The following is a 19,918-nucleotide window of genomic DNA, read 5'->3' as shown; positions in this document are numbered from 1 at the left end:
TCACACACACACACACACACACACACACACCTTTCAAATATGACAGAATATCATTTCCACCATTTGTTTACAAAGTGGGATGTCAAAGGAGAGAATGTCTTTATTACAGAAATAATTAAGAACATTACAAAGGTGAGCAGAATTTCTACATAAGCAATACAACAAATGGAAAATAAATAAATAAATAAATAAATAAATAAATAAATAAATAAATAAAATTTAAATAAAGGCAGATGACTCCAGAGACCATGATGGCACTTAGCATCTTACTATTGCTGTACTAGTACATTATATCCAGACCCAGACCACAAATTCATAGCAGAGGAAATGGGGATAAAATTTACTATTATAAAGTTATCAACCAAGTTTTTAAATGTAAACACAAAATGTTAAAGCCTGTTTTCATCCCTCAACTAATGTTACTAGCCTAGTCACATCATAATTCACCTCATAGTTTTTAGTTGGAAAAGTGAGTTTATTAGTTAGTGGATGTCAAATGTCAATTATAAAACTGCTGCTGAAAGTTTTAATCTGTTCCTGTTTATTGGTATATTTCTGCAACACTCCACACGTGCAGTGCTTCTCTCCTGGTATGTGGTAGCCTTTAGATGGTTGTAGTAGTCTTTCTATGCTTCTTTTTTTGGACTAAACAAAACACAAGACGCAGATATCTTAAAGTTCTTCAATATGAAAATGTATAAGGTCAAGGAGAAGCTAATTTGAATATCAAAAAAATCTAACTTATCATTTAATTTTTTAAACTTTGATCATTCAAAAATTCTACAACTTTGACTCATCCCCAAGCACAACTTCTAAAAGCATTACCATGGATAAACCAAGCATCACTGTCAGTGTCAAACCAGACTACAGAACCCATTTGAATAGATATATTCTGCATAAAAAAAAAAAAATCGTACATATTGTTTTGTTGTCCTGTCTAGTATTTAGTGTCTTGTGTATTTGATGTTCTGTATATGAACTGTCTGGTATATTTATTGGACACTGTGCACTCTTTTCACACTGTATCTGTACTCCATGCAGTCCTGTATAATTTGCTTCTGTTGTGTGTTGCACCATGGGGCCTGAAGAACGACATTTCATTCCAATGTACACAAGCTATATTGAGGAATGCCAGACTACTTGATTTGACTTGAAAACCAGTAATCTGCAGTACTCTAAAGACCTGCATTAACCAAGTTTACTTCTGTAAACAATGGATTCTACATCAGAAGGCAGTAGATCTGCTGTAGTGCTAGAAGCAACGGCTATGGCTCCTTCTAGAAGGATAAACGTGATTGCATTTGCCTGGCTCATCCCTCAGCTCATCAGAGTGGGCGAGCTGCCATGCTGAGTCAGTAGTGGCTCATTTTCTTCTGTGACAGCAAAAAGACAGTTTATAATTGTAGTAGTTTAAGATCTTTTTCCCATTACCCATATAATTTACAGGTATATGACAAAAGGCTTTCAAAACTATAATTAAAAAAAGTTTAAAAGGGTATGTGCATTTCTGTATCAGTAAGAATTTATTTGATTCTTGTTTCACTACGTTTATAATCGTATAAATTAATTATTAAGTATTTTTACATAAATTTTAATACACATAAGAAGTTAGGCAGCACTACCACATATTAATAAAATAAAAAAAAATTTATATATATATATATATATATATATATATATATATATAAATATAAATATATATTTTAAGTTAGACTACTAAAGAAAATATTTTTTAACTAGTCTTTGTACTTTTAAGAAGCATTAACAGCGAAATTGAATTATTTTAACACACTGAAAATGTATTCACATGAAGGAGGTATTATAACTGGGAAAATAACTGATGCAAAAAAATGCAAGTTACGTCACTGACAAAGGATGCACTGATACAACGCTGCTGTGTGAAGCAGCTGACCGATGGAAGTATACCACAAGCCACGCAGGCCAGGCTATGCTATGCTATTGGCTAAACCAAGACTAAAGACAACCCGTTCCTTCTATATGTCTCAAGTTCACTCCCTTAACAATAACCTGGACGGACAATAACTCAAACTGTAACAGACAACACAGCAGGAAATGAGTGATTACTGAAAGATGCCTGTCTCAGTCATTCAGGCAAGGGGCTCCCATAAGAGTTTTATACATTATATTTGTGATACACTGTTGAAACCAATAGCTTAGGAATAACTCCAACAAGTATTTTACCCGTTACTACCTCCTTTCTAGAAAACACTGGTATTGGTGTCCCCAGCAATGTGTTAAAGTGTCAGTATACGTGCCACTGCTGATACGGTATCCATATCAGTGCAACCCTATCACTGACCCTTTTATATACACTTAACATTCAGAAAAGCTTCTAAATGTATCATGATTGGATACGTTTTCATCTGTACATAAGGATGAGATTTGTGCTTAACAAAAATGCATTTGTGCAGCAAGAGTTCAAGTTGCCTACTCCTGAGCACAGGCCAAGTGGCTCAAGTACTCATGCACCACAATATCTCATGTGAACCAGCTGGTAGACTGCCTGGCTTTCAAACTAATCGCTTCTCATATTCAAAGGCTGAGGTAGTACACCTTGAGAAAGGACTGGGCTCTGACCTCCTATCACACAAGCCTCTGTTCAAGTCTGGCACTGCTTAATGTGCTAACTGGAGTGTTCCTTCTGCACATGACTGCAGCCAAACTCAATTCCAGGGATGGCAATACATTTTATGTGAACTGGTGAGCACAAACACACCAACACTGGGACTGGAGTGACTGAAGATAATGACTTCTTGTTGTTGCTTGCTTCATGATGAATGGCTTTGGGGGTAAAACATGGAACAAACCAGCCTAGTTCCTCTTAAATCAACATATTTTCTTGGTACTGGGAAAAAGGACAGCTTCCAACAACTGAATGAAGTACTACTGAGAACAGACAGCTAGAATGCTTGTCTCTGAGGCCAGTACATTATTAGCAACAGAATTAAGGAGACCTAGTGGACAACTGCCTTTTTCTTAAAGCTTAACATTTATATCACTTTTTCATTGTAACTAAGATATGACAAATCGTGAAATGTGAAGTCTGTAATTTCCCTGTATTCCCTGTAATTTTACAGGCTGTAAGGATTTGCTGCTTGATTCTGAATCATATCGCCCCACCACTGACTTGAACAAACACACCCACTAATCCAGCCTTCATACCTTCACAGTCATAGCTGCCTTTCATGCACAAATGTCTCTGATCAACAAGATAGTAAAAAACAGGGATGCAATGTCACATATTGCAAATATTAAGTTTCTGTGTTAGTGACTGATTCAGCAGATTCAGTTTCATTTATGCCAACAGGCTTTCTGTGGGCTAATTGAACCATAATCTGTTCTCACTAGAGTAAGTCTAACACATAGCTAAGCTCCCAGACTCCAATCATATTCAGAGATAGGCTTTACATTTAAATCTTTCCCGAAGGAGTCAAAATCTAATTAACAACCAAAGTTAAGAATTTGTTACATAAATGTATTTTGATCTTAAAATGTCTGTGTTTATGTACCATTCCAGGCTGTGGGAAATTGGCACTTTTCATTCCCATCTCAAGGAACTGAACTGTCAATGAGCACGGGGGTTCATCCTAAAACAAGGCTGAAGTTGGCTTCCTATTCGCCAGGTTCTTAAGTGAATGTTCGCTCCACGTTAAATGCTACAGCTTGTACAGGCACCAGAATATACAGCTCCAGAAAGTAACAGCAGCACCATTTAAAGTGGATTGGAAATAATCATGGGAAATAAGAAGCCAACTTCAGCTCCAAAATCTTTAACAAAATCTTTAATTCAAAGTTGTTAACTTGCTCTGCACATCTCACTCCGGACAGTTTCTCAAACCTTGGACTACATCGAGCAGCTTCGCTCAGCGTTTGACACTGAAGAGGCTAACGAGAGGGGCAGTTTTAACTTTGCATCACAAACTCAACAGCAACCTGTACGTAGCCATGTACTTTGTGTTGTTCAGACTGAAAGCAAGTAGCTAATATAGGTAATGTTAGTTATTAGCAAGCTCCAAGTAAGTTGCATAGCTAAATAAATGGCATCACAACAGACCTTATTTAGACAGAGGTTCGTTTATGTTCATGCCTGTGTGTATTTGAACATGTTGCGGCTGTGAGCCATCACAGTGCCTCGCTGTAAACCAGCAAACTGGAGCAGAGCTCATCAAATTATTCATGAGCCTGCCAAAAAAGGGAAAACTGCTTGTTTCATTCTAGGGCCAAATCACAGGGTTGTAAATGGGAGCATAAAACCACATCTGGGCATTTTTTGCCCCAACGAAAGGTCACATACCTTCTACGACATCAGAGAACAACTTAAAGTACTGTATAAAAGAATTCTATGGCACCTTTAAACACTGCAGCCTAACGACATGCCCAGCTGCCATATGCTCATGATTTAGTGCCATGATTTGTCTCGCAGTGTTACCAAGCTGAAAAACTCATTTTTGTATAGTCTCTCTACATCGCTGCAGCCATTGTTGTGCTCTCCACCTAAGCATAGTGTCCATACCCTCTGCGCTGCCCCTGCCACTGAGACAGCCAGTGACAGCAGTGATCATTAATATACAAAAATCAGCATCCAGAAAATGACCCCATCTTCACAGGGAAGTAAACGACAAGGTAAAAGATCAAACAAATAATGACCAAATGTAGGTGCTTTTTTCTGCTCTTCACAGTGGCCTTTCAAAGAGCACAGGGTATTATATTAAACTGGAAAAAAAAAAGAGAAAAATGTCTCCTTTAATACTAAGTGGCAAGTAAGGCACTCAAAACTCAAAAAGAAAACACACAAACCTTAAACACTGCATACATTACACTAATGTACAGTGTAATCTACAGTATATAGCACTATCCAACATGAATAAATATGACAGAAAGGAATATTTGTCTTACAAGCCTCTTCCCAGCAATGCCACTTCCTCTGGGTGAAAGTATGCTAAGGCTATAATCTCCCTTAATCTCATTAATAGATTTTCAGCCATGTGGCATATCAGTGGAAATCCCAGAAAACTAGAAATGGCAGGAAGGAAACAGAGAGGCAGAAATTGTGCACTCCGTATTACCTCTCAATGCTTTGTGCATGACTTCTGTCTCTAGAGTACGGCTATGCACAAAGGAGAATCCTACAGACCTGCTGGGAAGGCCTGGCAAAAGCCTTAGCCCAGATTTATGCTGGTCTGTGCAGACAAACAACAGCTGTTAAAACCACTCTGGCCCTTTGTCATGCTTTTACCCGCAGCGTTGATCAGGGCTTAAACTCTGCCACTATGCCCCCCATCCCCCATCTTCCCTACTGCTACTCATACTACACAAAACACAAGTCCATGTACAGTTCATGTTAGCCCAGAAAGCTCTGCAGAAAGCTCTATGCAAAGCTACTATGGTACCACATATTGGACCAGCTATTATATCATTGTGCTCAAGCACATATAACGTAATACTTCACACATGCAGTCATTATGTGATGCATACGGCTTTGCCAGGAATTGAATGCACTTTGTCCCTTCTGATAGTCAAGATGTAAAACTGTTTAATGGCTGACTATGCAGTGCTCAATAGTTTTCTGAAGAACTGTCATGTACTTCCACTGCAATGCATAGCAAATATTAGAGAGCCCTGTAGAACTGGTTGGATTTCTGTTTAACTGGCTTCTAAAATGTGATCATGCTCATTCAAGTCGTACAAATAAATAAACCAGCCCTATTTAACAGACAACACACAGAACATGTTACTGTACCTTAATGGAACAAACTGTTTAAACAATTAAGGTCATAGATGAGAAAAAAAAAAATGTAAGCATTTATATTTAGTAACCACTGGAGCCTTTATTGGCAGTAAACTCGACCAGATGCTTTCTGTAGATGCTGATCGGTCCTCTGCAGTGGTTAGGAGGTATTTTGGCCCATTTTTCTATGCAAAACTTTCAGTTCATGTATATTTTTGGGAATGCCTTAGTTGAACTGCTTCAGATTGAACCACAGCATTTCAATGGGACTGAGGTCAAGACTTTGACTTGGCTATTCTAAAATATGCGTTTTCCTCTCTCTGAGAAGAACACGAGGACACGACTGACGTGGCAGCGTGATGCCATTCATATATACAGCTTTGGAACAGTACAGCAGGCCTACATGGGAAACTATCACCACTTCTAACCATGTTTTAGAGCCACCTTTCTTTCTAAACAGTGAAATCAGTTACTTTGTACTATGTTTGCTTATTACAAAGATAATTCATTAAAGAGCAGATTGCCTTTGCTTTCTCTTGTTAGTTCTATGATTTGGTAATCATTTCATGCCTGATCTACTGGAAAATGTCCAAGCAGCTCTAAGTATTCAGCTACTATTCAGTTTGATAGTGGCTATAAATTGCAGAACTCAAGTTGTGATGTTTTTATTCATGTTGTGTTTTGCTTTCATTTGCTTTCATAAATTATTTCATTATATATCATGTGTTTATGGAAAACAGGCTCAAAGCGTATTCTACAGATGCAACAAAGTTTCTGTGATGTATCTGGCATGTCTGGGATGCATTGCCGCTCTACACACTAGGCTGTGTAGCCGCTAACATGGGCGCTGAAATGAAAATCAAGATGTTTTGCACCGCTCACCAGACACAGCCGAAGTATGTGTGAAACAGGCCTCAGTGAGCAGTAAAGCAGCCTCACACAATTACACTCCCTCCACCATGCTTCACAGTTGAGATGTGTGTTCAGTGTTTGATTTGTTTGATTTTTACCAAACATAATGCCGTTGACAGTGAAAAGCTCAACTACTGTCTCATCTGTGCAGATCTTTTATTCCCCTCAGAAAAGCTATGGAGAATGTAGGTGGTCCTCAGGAAATTTCAAACTTCAAAAGTTTTGAAGAGCTGTGGTTTGTTTTCTTCAGCTTTTCTTCTGAGGTACTCTAAAATCTAGCTTGGTCAAACCAGACTGCAGACTGAAATCTGTTTTGAAGATCAGATATCCATTTTTTTTTTTATGTCAGAGTAAGTAAAACCACTCCTGAACGAACCGAAACACCTGACTCCAATTACCCTTTTTTTCAAGCGCTCATTATCCTGGAGGTCCACATATTTTTTCCATAAATGATTCTGATTGTTTAAACGATTTGTTCAATAAAGATACAGCAACTTAAACTGTTGTGCATGTTGTTTGTTAAATGAGATTGTCTAGTTATCATTATAACTTTGATGAAAATTAGGTCACCTTTTAGAACAAATTCACGCAGAAACCTAGAACATTCCAAAGAGTTCACAAACCTTTTTCCCACAACTGTGTTTGAGTAAAATGAGGGGCAAATAGTTGAGGTCCTGTGACATAACAGTGTAGTTATGACTTCCAGTATTTCCTAATGAAGACCATATGAATCATGTCTGAAAACAATGCATCTTTTCTCAGAAAATAACAAGAGAAACTGTTTAAACTATTCCGAAACACCAAGGAATTTACATTAGTTTGGGTAGATATAAAGATTAACAAACAAATGCCATCAGACTGATTTCAGGCAAGACTCCACATGCATGGGTTACAAAAATAGAAACTATGCAGCAGACAGCTTAATCTAGCTTTGAACATCCATCATCACATTCCACCGTACTGACCCTCTCAAAAAGAATGCTAGGACGTTTTGTGCGCTTAAACTTGGACTCTGTCCATTCTCCTCCTAAGGCCATGCTCTAAAACCCTTTGATGGGCTTCACAGATGATTTGTCTTAGCAGTGAGCAGGAGCACTCAGGGAGATGTTATACAGCACAGTGCTGAAGAGTGATGAGGATTGTTTTACAGGCAATGTGGTGCAGTCACAGAGACTGCATGGGTCACAATCAAACACTGAGTTTATGCCTGTAAAGGCAAAGGAATGGAAACTAAAAATAGATTTTCTGTTAGCATACATTGGACTCTACTTCACATTCTTCTGAAACCTGAGCACAGTCTGTGTAGGTCTACCTTCCAAACAGTGCAGAAAATAGCTTACAAGATAGCCTTTTCACATAAAACAGCAAAACATAGAGACTGATGGAAAGACTACTATATATTTCAATGTTGGATGTTAAATGAGAAATTCCACAGTAAATGCTAGAGGTGCACAATAACATTGAAATCATATTGGTATCCTCAGATAGTAAAATATTTGTTAAAATATAGTTTTGGAAGAAAACCTTGGTAACTTTACAGGAGAAGGAAAAAAACATTTCTAACTAAGGACTAGTTACTAGCGTTACATAATGTTAGTGTAGCTCAATACAGTATATTATATATATATATATATATATATATATATATATATATATATATACATATATACTACATATATATATATACATATATATATATATACATACATACATACATACATACACACACACACACACACACACACGGTGATTCAAAAAGATTCGTCTGATTTTCAAAGCATATTTTTTACAACCGTGAGGCGCCTAGGAACCAATCACATACTAATTGAAAGAGGGGGTCATAGAGTTTCTGACTCTGGAGGATGGCTCCCTTCAGTCTGTGAGGAGACGGCGACCCCCGGGCAGAAAACGTTTTGTGCTCTCCACTTCAATAAGAGTGAATCAGTCATAACTGTGCAACGTGATTTTCGTGGGCAGTGAACCTCCAACAGCTCAGAGAGTTCAACATTGGTTCCACAACACTGGATGATCTCCGAAATCGCACTGGAAGAGCCATGAGTACAGTGACACCCGACAATGCTCAATCGAGTATGGGATGAATTTGACTATCGCGTTGTTGTCGTCCGTACAGCTGGAGGAGATTCACATTGAGCACTTGTAAAATTACATAATAAACTCTATGCTCACTTAAACAATTTAAACAACGATTACAAGTGAAATGCAACAAGTTGCAGAACCAGATAATGTGCTTTGATGGAACTTTATTTACATTGCCACTGAAGTTGTTTTAAAAGTCTCTGCAAGCACACGAGTTTGATGTATGACCTCTTTGCTTAGTTTTAGTTTCGTTATCATTTCCTGTGCGCCAGCTTCCTTATCTCAGATCAACTGCCTGCACCATTACTTCATTCCTGGAGTTTGAACCAGTACAGAGGGAGGCAGGGATGGCTGATTTATTTTCACATTTATCATCAAGACCGCCCTCATTAAATAAGCAAAGGACAACAGTTCCGATGATATCATCTGGACATAACCTATTGCTGCGGTCAAGTAGTCATCAGTCTGACCAGTTTACAGCACGTATTAGGTCAGTGAGAAGATACAGGTGGAACTCTTCAACTTATCTGAGTTCTGCATCTCCCCCCAACCACATGCAGGGGAGTTTAGAGTTGGTGATCTAGACAGCTGCATTAAGCAAGAGGATGTACTGTATAATCTGGAGCACACATGAACTCTAGAGCCGGGGGTTGAGGGGATGGGCGTGTTGGGACGGGCCCTTGTTAATCCCTCAGGGCTGGGCAGCTGGGACAGGGCACGCACGCACGCACACACACACACACACACACACACACACACACACACACACACACACACACACACACACACACACACACAGATTCTCTTCGCAAAAAACCTGCTGTGCCCATTCTCATCCACTTTACCATTCAGCTGCCAGATTCATTTTGAATGGTTTCCAGGGGCTTTTAGTTTAAACAGGAATTCCATAGATTATTTAAAAAAATGTTTCAGATAATAAATTGCTGAAATGCCTACAGATATGTGGTCTGACATTGTTCAAAGATAAGCGTTTAAATCACATTTGCACATTTACACAAACCCCTGGTGTCACTGGCTGTTTGCGCTAGCAAATTAAAAAAAATTAAATGGGTATTATTTGCGTTGTATACATTGTGACCTCTGGTTCCTGCCACTACCACTATAAGGAAACATGCTTCAGTATTTTTCTTTACAATGCACCATTTCTCATCAAATTACTCTAAATTATACTATTTATATCCCAAAAACTGAAAAATCTTTAAAAAATTAGTGTAATGTGACTGACTGGCTATGAAAAGATCGACAGTTTTTCAAACAGTTCAGTCACATAAGCCCTGCAGAGATGTGATCTTTGACAGGTTAATATTTCTAATATTATTTTCAGTAATGATCCTGATGTTGGCCGACATGCAAGAAAATTTACACACACCTGGCCCTGTCAATAGAAGCAGCTATTTATGACACACGCATAACCCGGTTTGAGAGAGCGCCGACATGTTTTTAAATGGTCAAAGCAAGGGTCCATTCCCTTCAAGGTCTAAGCAGCGAAAGGCAATGCAAGAAAGGGTGTCAATCTAGGACGAAGGATAGAGAGGAATTAGTGTCTAGCCAGTCTGCTGTGGCCTAGCAGCAGAGAAGGAGTGGGAGGAGGTACATTTGTGTTCTTTGCAGCTGACACAGTGGACTCTTCTGGCCATGCAAAACAACAGGGATCCAAATTCAAGCCACAAAGTATATACTAAAAAGAGAGTTATTTGATTCTGCCATTTGAGGTTAACCTGCACACAAGGCAGGAACTGTTTCTATATTCAGTTGTTAGGCCCACTCATTTCTTACAGATGAGGTAATTTTACTTCTTTAAAACATGGAGTAAACTCACAGCAAACCTTTCTGAACTTGGCCTGAAAAACTGTCCACAAACGTTCTAAGACTTGTACGACCTAAGGGATGTAGTTATGGTTCGTGTAGTGAGGAAAATTACTCTTCATTCAGACAGTTTAACACCTATACCTTGAGCATGTTTCTGTGCTGGGGGATGCACACAGGCAAGAGGAGACTGGGGCAAGCGCACTAATTAATTGCTGCGGACATGATTGCATTCCCAATGAGATCCAATGTGCATTCCGGTGGGAGTCTAGAAGAGACACTATGAGGGCACAGGGCACAGCGGTAAGCATAGAAAAATACTCTAATTAATGCAGAATTTAACGACTAGGGCTCCAAATTCTATATTCCATTGGCAATTAAGTTAAAGAGACACAGTTCAGAGTTCAAGCCTGCAAGTAACAAGTTCCCTATAAAACAATAACAACTCTAAAAATAGAAGTTTCTCTATAAATATCACGCATTCTGCAACCATAACCTGCATTGCACAAACTTCAACAGCAGCTTCAGAAGGTAATATGTCAGAGCTAAACACTCCATTGCTCATGCCAGGCACAACACAGAAGCAGTATACCCAATACACCCTCTAATCTTCTCATTAAATGCATCATTTTGTGCATTCATTTGAATAAGATTGCCTTCTAAATTACTAGGCCTAAAAAAATACAAATGTCCTAGCAGCTTGGATTAAAAATCCAGAAAAAAAGGATCTTGTTCACATTTAACTGCAGTCAGTGCAATATAAATGTATGCATAACATAATATGCATTCAGGAACATAACATGTATTCAGACACAAGCACATTGTGAGTAATGCATCCATCGCTATCTATTGGCCAAACATACTGCGTAGTAGCAGATGGTATGTTTGTTAAAATTCTTTAAGGTTTGAGCCATGTGATAACCTTTATACTGGTATGCCACAAATGAGTACAGATAACGCAACAAACTTACACTGATAAATACGCTAACGTTTGTCCACCAAGACAAAGGCCTAGGTCAAGAATGTTTCAGTCACGTTTCAACTGAAAATGAAAGTGCAACATTCCTTCAATCACCTGACATAATCAGCTATGATCTGAGAACGCATTTTTTGAGGCAGCAAACATAAGATGATATGAAAGCAATGGCTGGCCTCTTTAGCCTTTAGCCTAGCATGGACACTAGACCCCTTGGCAAGACTCTGTTTACTCTTGTGGTGCCACCTCCCTCAGTCAGCTATGCAAGACAATGCTGTGGTCTTGAGGCCTGGTCCTCAGAACAAGCCAAGGACCAATACTAATAGAATGAATAACTTGTAATATTTATCAAACTCCAGCAGTGTCTGACAGTTTGCAGTATATCCCATAATAATAATAATAATAATAATAATAATAATAATAATAATAATAATAATCCACTGCTCACATACAAAAAGAGGTTTACTTAAGCATCTTAAAAATTTATTACAAAATGTAACAGAAGGACATAAAAATGATTAGAAACTGCTTCTTCTCTTCAATTTGAACAGATTCCAAATTCACAGCTAAATGAATGAGAGTCTGGGCTGTACTGTCACTCTCCTACATTTCCTATGCCTGTCAGCTGCTGTCTGGCACCTGGTATGGAAGCATGTAAAAACCACTGAGTAGAAGCTGAGGCTTTCAGACATTCTCTCAAATACCACAGCAAACACTCTTTGGACACATGACCCACAAGAGAGTTCATGTACAGCAAAATAAACACTTCTCATATTACTACCCAAACACACATTCTGGAAAGTCTCTGCATTTGAGATGTGTGCAGAAGCTACACTTCTCACTTACTGGCCATTTCAGACATGCAGGTCAGGATGCAGCCCACAGAGATTTATAATTCACCATATTTTAAATTCATGTTTTTAACTTCACAAAGCACTAGGCATGAGAAGCTCCATCCTAAACCACTCTGTGCCAGAAGCTGAGACACTGGAAGAGGATCCACTTCAACAAGCTGCCAAATAGCAACAGATCTAAAGACAGCTCTTTTCTTGTTGTAGTAATATATGCTTGATGTGAACGCAACATGTAAAATTCACTACAATAAAATTAGCATTACAAGATGTACTTGGCGACTGTCTGCTCTCAAGTATTTACATTGGCTTTCCTAATCTCCCATTTTGCCCAAGAATGAACATCTGGCCCTAAAAGACATTCCTGAACAATTTTGGACTGACACAAAACCTAAAATATAATCAAGAGGATATTTTCCTTTCTCTTGATCTTCATTATTCTTTTTCCAAAGTATGTCCTGGACCACACAGCACAAAAATGAGGCTTTTAATCGTCAATGCACGGTAAGATGGCAAAGACAGACACTTTACCAAAGCGGATAAACAATGCAGATTCAACCATGGTATGTTTTTATACTGAGACCACAGCATTTGTTTTGTAAGAAATATTTTATTCCATAGCTCCCAAGATGACTTATTAAGAAGCGGTTCAAACTGATTTTAGTTTCATGTAACAGATTCTGAACTTTGGCTGAAACTTAGGAAACAAAAAAACTGATTAAAATTGTTTATGTCTTTACTTTATAGTTCATAGGTCATATTTTTAGAATCCTTTCTATAAAGACAGGACATCAGACACAATGACCAAAAGTAGATCAGAGATCCTCCAATCAGATCTCAGCTTGACATACATACATAGGTTTTGTAACACCACTATCTAGATAACAGTGTCGTGGGTGGATTTATTTCTAAACCTGTTAGATTGTTTCCCAGCAACCAAGCTGTTATGGTACCACTACAAGAAAAATCTGTTCCACACAATATGACTCTGCAGCTAAAGACTAAAGATGAACCATTTTACCACAGTTTCCCCCATATTTCTGAGTAAAGGTGTGAATGACTAAAATATCATAATTACTGCTATTACTAAGTCTGGAATCACTTGTCATATAATTGAATAACCATTATAACAATTACATATTTTGAATGGTTAGAAACCAAAACTACACACTAACTTCACATCACAAAGAATTTTGATTAGTTTTTAAATAATAAACTGTAACAATCTATTTAAAGTAAATTCTACATAAAACAAATCATTTTAACTAGGTATTTAAGTAACAAGATTTGGTCACCACTTCTCAAATATGAGACATTTGGGATGTTGTTTTAGTATAACTACAATGTCAGTACTATAGAGCTCTCTCAATCATCAAAAAATTCTTAATTTATTTACAGCTTCCTACGAACTGTTTGAAACCTACCAAATATTAGGAACATATTAGATTCATTTTATACATCCACCTGCAACATTTTTTTTCTTTGAAAACAGTGATTTAAAATTTATGAACGGTTGTGTAGTGCGACATCAGTGTTTCCTACCACTGTTCACAAGGTTAACAGAAAAGCAAAAGGGTAAAAGAAGACCTGAGTTCTGAAATTACTGTAAGTTCCCATCAAGCATTAGCAATATGAATGCATTAAACGATCCATCATCATGAGTCCACTACATGGTGAATTCTGTTATTTCCCAGCCCTGAACATGGTTTTGCTAATATGATTGCTTAATCTGCATTTCAAATAAAAAGAAAAACGTCTCTTGTAAAGTGCACTCTACTTACCCATTCAAGTACAACCTTTACAATAAGCCTGTTGTTTACCTCCCAGTGTCAGTAGCTAAACACTACATTGTGTGAGCTCATTTTTTTATTATAGCCTGGCATAGTTTTCAGACTGTGAGCCATTGTTTGAAGAACACATGCTGTGACACAAATAGCTACAAAGAATTTATTCAAATAATCAAAAGATGTCTTCTATCTTCTGCGGACAAGTCTAGACTTTAATAACAACATCTGTATGTTAACATAGATTTCAATGCCTAGTTCAAAATCAAAAAGGGAAGCACACTCATAATATCTTGACCTGATAATGTACCAACCACTAATATACTCTACTGTAGCCACAGGGCATTTTGCATGCAAGCATCGCACTGCACAATTCAGCGTTTTCCCAGCTGACACATTCAACACATCAACTAATCATGAGCTGAATCATGTGTATTATAGCAGACAAAAAACTGAACTGTTACACGCCTCCAGAACTGAAGTCGGGCATCTCTGAACTAGACTCTGGGGAAGTAAGATACAAGGGTGGGCGATAAGGCAAAAATCTCATCAAGATCATTGAGGACATTTTCACGATGTATGATATGCACCACAATATTTCATTTTTCTAAGGTTTGTTAAGTTGGAACCAACCAACGTAACAGTGCTGGCACATTTTTTAAACTGCTATTAAAAAAAAGATAAGTACTTTCAATATTATGCATAGTATATTACATTATATCCAATTAAACAGGACAAATAATGCTCTCTTTGTAATGAAATATGTAGCTGGTGCTCTTTAAGTACAGATGATATACTCAGAAAAGTGTAGTCTGAATCTCAGCCAATGAGGGCAAAAACTGCCCCTTAAAAAGACAGGAATGCGCATGGATATCAGAATCACTGTTCGCACAAACATTGCAAGAAAAATAATAATCAGCAGCACTAGACAGATGATCAGATTAGATCAACATTTCAATATTTTATCTGATGATGCATCAGTTTTCTTGAAGAGCAGAATGTGATGATGGGCTACTATGCTAATTTTGCATTTGTAACCCTCTACAAATAAAAGTCTCATTAATCCAGGAGGTTTTAGCATTGAAATGTATATAAGAAATACTAGCATTGGCCCAGAGTTCCCATTTGGTGCTCCCCCAAAACTTAAAAAGTACTATTTCCAATTGTAAGCAAATACATTCTTGCTTGACTAGACTGTCTCAAGTAACATGTGATGATTTTTAAGTTCCAATTGCTCCTTTTATGCATGCACTGACTGCACCATGGTGCTTTACTTCATACAATGTCCCAGTGAATGGCACAATGGAAACACGTCATCTGCAGCCACTCCGGCACAGTCTTTGACCAAAAGACAATGCACATCAGAATCTAAACTCACTTTCAATGACTGCTCAACCACCACCAGGGTGTAAGTAAGTAAATAAATAGCTACAGAACAACAGATGTGGCGTCTGGGCTTATGACTCCACCTTTAACATTCGGTTGAAACACATTTTCCCTAACTGTAATGTTGCGCAGCTAGCCTGCCGAAGCAGGCAGAAGCTTTACTTGGTGCTGTGGTTTGATAATCACGCAGAGAATCTCACAACACTCTTTACACTTCGACTAAGCCCAAATGGTGATGCGCTGGCATTTATGAGCATCTAAACAACTGCTTATAAATGCATTTATACCCAGCCCAAGAAATTCCTCCACAGTAGACTGCGAGTGATGACCCTCCATTATGGTTTCTGAAATGACTGCTGAATCACACGCAGTGGCAGCCAGTCACTTCCTCTTCAGATTTTTCCCCTTTTAGGAGGGCAGAATTTCCCAACGGAGAAAAGTCACTCCCAGTCATGACTCAGTTATGACACATCTGTCTCAAAATTGTTCTACAGCAGGAGGCAGGTTCATAATTTTATAAGAAGACATTACATGACACACTTCAACACTGAATTCAAGTTTGCTAATGAATGTTTATCACAGCATATAAATACATATGAATATGCATGAATGCATATTTGAATTAATTTATGCAAGTATAGGAATATAGGGGCAGCAATAAAGTCCCCACTTTGCTAAAGCGTTGTTAAAACGTTAAAAGTTTACAGTTTACACTTAAATCTAAGAAATAAAAAGATGTTGAAAATGGTGATGTAAAAATGTACTGGGATGGTTGAGGCTCTAGGAAGGAAAATAAAATATAAAAAATGCATGATGTCCCCTTAAATTGTGAGCATCACAACATTTTTGGGAAATTACATTAAGTTTGCACGAAGACCAAATCTGAAAATGCACTGACTAGTTTTGTAACAAAAGGGGAATCGCAAGTCCAACAATGTAGTACAGGCCTAAAGTGATCAGTGTCTTGGCGGTCTAAATTCCCAGGCTGAAGACAGCCTGGAATCAACCTTCAAAACTAGAAAAGAGGACAAAAGGACAAAACCAAAAACACAAATCAAACGTTTCCTTCTGGTGAGCCAAATAGAGGTGTACAGATGTAGGATTTACTACTTTTGTGCATCACTCATGCCAAACATCACCAAAGACATTCATTCCACTCAGTTACACAAAGTCCACCCAACAGCAGCATCCCTGCAGGACTCACAGAAACAAACAGACAAACAGAAAGAAAAGCAGATACAACACTGCCTAAAAGCAAAAAAGCATGCAAATAAGGGCCCAGTTTCATTTGCAATATCCCATTAGTTTGCTTTAAAAGTCTAAGCTTCATCTTGTTTCACTGTCCCCATACAGCTGCACAAATACATCACATGAACTCCTCCTCACACCCAACACTGAGCTGAGCTCAAATATACTTACATCACTCTTCCTGAACTTTGCTTTTAGGCTTTTCATGTTTTTCCATGCAGATTCCAACAGGTCCAGGCAGATCTGAATAAAACACATACAAAACCAGATTGCCTTATTATACTAAAACTTTCAAAAGTACAGGAAGAGGTTATTAATAATTGTCCCATAATAATCCAACATCTACTACTTGAGAGGGTGAACAGGCCTTCGTCCATTGTTCATCATCCAATGGAAGTGGCAGTCAAATCTCACACAGTAGTCTGTATAAAAAGTCCATAACATTCTATATAAAACGTTTCCATTTTCGCAAAGTTTTGTAAACGTTACAGAATTTCGTCATTTTATCAGTATGTGTGTGAAACAGGGCACAGAGCCATTGAGAGGCGCTGGCACTGTTAGCAAGTTAGCACAAGTCACTGATACTCCGTGGACGCAATCTGCCGCTGCTGCTGCTGCTGAGGAGTGAACTCCAGCGGGAAAAGGGAAAAGTTCAGCTCGGCCATTCAGAGCAAGTTACTCGGGCTAGCTTGGCTAACACCAACCGCTCAGATAAGAAACGCAAACAACGGCTTTTTCGCCAACAGCGCTCATGAACGAGGATAAGTTTGTATTGTAAAACAGCCAACAAGAATGGTAACAGTAAATGTAAACAATATTTAAATTCACGGTTTTCCACTAAGCAGACTTCCATGCCGTCGCCTAGGCAAAGCCGCCCCAAGTCTACTGCTAACAAGATGCTTCGCATTCGTGAAACAATTCACAGGGGAGACACAGGAGAGGAGTTCTTTCACTAGATTATTGAACACTTACCCACTTTCACCAGAAAGTTGAGCGGCAAAAAAGTTGAACGAAATGTTGCCTGTAGAGAGCAGTAAAGCACTTCACATCGCGGGTAATACCAGTGTGGCTGTTCGACTGCGAAATGTTAGGGAATGCGCGACCGACAAAGCTAATTAAGACAGAAAGCGCTTGTACCGACAGCCTTGCTGTTCACCGACAAGACCCCATTCAGACGGCCGAGGTCCGACTCGTGCATGAATCGGTTCTTTTAAACCGGAATCGGAACTGATTAATCTGTCCAACTGAATCGAACTCATTTTGCAGTGTGCAGTGCAATTCCAGTAATAAACTTTCAGAGGTCATCACATAAAATACCACATTGCGATATGTTTTCTCTTCGTATATAACTTTCTCATACTGTTTTCTTTGTGTATCACAGACCCAGCCTATAGAAAGACGAGTTTGATTCTCTTCGTGAGTGACAAAAGCGAGCATTAGACTCTCTCGCATATATATGAATAAGACCAGAGCAAAGCTGACTTATTTCTGTGGCCCGAAACGAAAATGAATCGTTGAATCCGACGTTCGATTCAGTTCGAAAGAATCGGCTCGGAAAACTGAATCAAACTTCCCACCACTCTGAGCGAAGGCGCTCGCTCTGCCTGATTGGTCGCAGAGCGGAGAGAAAATGACATCACCTTCCATGTGATTACGAGCTCTTTTGACAAGTCCCGCCTCCTGCGTTATTATTGGATAATAGTTCATACTCACGAGCCTTGCTAGCCAATCCCAGCCCTGGAAGCGGGATTTGACGGATTACGGGTGGGCAAAACAATAGCGCTAACAGCAACTGATCTTATTCAAATCTGAAATAAAACGTTCCTTGCTTATTGCTGCTGTATATATAACGTATTTTTACAGTACTATGGTGCTTAAAAAGGGGACTGAACTTGGGGAGCTTTTTAGCTGTAATCGCCCAGTTGGTGGACCAAGTGTTGAGGGCTCGCAATGAACTCGCTGCAGGCCTGCAGGACAGTAGAAACGCTAGCAGTGTTAGCAAAGGGCGCCGCAGGGTGGATACATCCCACGAGTGCGATTAGGCTACTGTTGCTTGACTGCAAACCCTGCTTTAAAAGACCATTTGAACCATTAGGATTAAAAACCTGGTGGTTTTACCTTCTAATGAGAGTTACACTAATGGTTACCGTTAGAGACCACTAGTTTCCTGCAGGTGACATTTAGATCCCATCAGAAAACCATTAGATGCACCTAACTTAAATCAGTCCTTTACACTGTGATATCAACCCATCATGAAAACACAGGATACCATTAGTGAATACTAAACGCTACCAGAAAACAACAGAAACTTTTAATGGTTTCTATGATTGTTTTCAGCAGGGGCATCCCAGTAAAAAATACAACATCTGTGCAAAAATATCAGACACACTTTCTAAATGGTGACTTCAGCAACTTTGTTGACACAGGTATCCACGTATAGCATCTGTATAATTTAATAGAATCCAACAGAATTGGATGGTCTAATCACACATGAGCAATGTGGTCACCATGTCCAATGCCAAGAGGCGGAAAGAGAGGAGTGAACCTACCTAGCTCTTTCTGGAGTGATGGAACATGATTCAATACCTTTGGGATGAGCTGGAGTTGCGTTTGTAATCCAGAACTAAGCATCCAACATCAGTACCTGACCTGACTAATGCTCTTGTGGCCAAAGGCTATCAAATCTTCACAGCAATGTTCCAACAACTAGTGTAAAGCCTTCCCAGAAGATGAGAGGCCGTTACTGCAACAAAGAAATGACTCCCTATTAATATGCTTGATTTTGGAAGAAACGTTGAATGGGTGTCTAGAACCACCCATTCAATGTCCAACATCAGTACCTGACCTCACTAATGCTCTTGTAGCTAAATGCAATCATATATTCAAAGCAATGTTCCAACATCCCAGAACAGTAGAGGCTGTTACTGCAGCAAAGGGGTACAAACTCTTCATTATTACCCATGATTTCAGAAAAACATTTCATGAGCTGGTGTCTATAAATTTTGGACATGTAGTGTAGATGAAATGAGATGGCAGATCTATCAGCAACATGCATATTTTGCTGAAAAGACATCTGATAATCCGTGAA

The 19,918-nt window shown here is 38.7% G+C and overlaps 1 protein-coding gene across 3 annotated transcripts in view; it reads right to left on the bottom strand.

Annotated features, from left to right (window-relative positions):
- The window catches only part of rai14 (retinoic acid induced 14), a 45,707-nt gene extending 27,703 nt beyond the window's left edge, over positions 1-18,004 (bottom strand). For all 3 annotated transcript variants that reach the window (XM_036588553.1, XM_036588551.1, XM_036588552.1), the window contains exons 1-2: positions 17,803-18,004; positions 17,002-17,073 (exon numbers count right to left, since the gene is read on the bottom strand). In XM_036588553.1, coding sequence (XP_036444446.1) covers positions 17,002-17,037 — 36 coding nt within the window. In that variant the 5' untranslated portion in view covers positions 17,038-17,073; positions 17,803-18,004. The remainder of the gene's footprint in view (positions 1-17,001; positions 17,074-17,802) is intronic.
- Between the last annotated feature and the right edge of the window lie 1,914 nt (positions 18,005-19,918).

This window comes from Colossoma macropomum, unplaced genomic scaffold (assembly GCF_904425465.1).
Source record: "Colossoma macropomum unplaced genomic scaffold, Colossoma_macropomum, whole genome shotgun sequence".
Classification (NCBI taxonomy): domain Eukaryota; kingdom Metazoa; phylum Chordata; class Actinopteri; order Characiformes; family Serrasalmidae; genus Colossoma; species Colossoma macropomum.
Note: the sequence above shows the minus strand (reverse complement) of the source record. Positions and strands in the feature narration are given on the sequence as shown.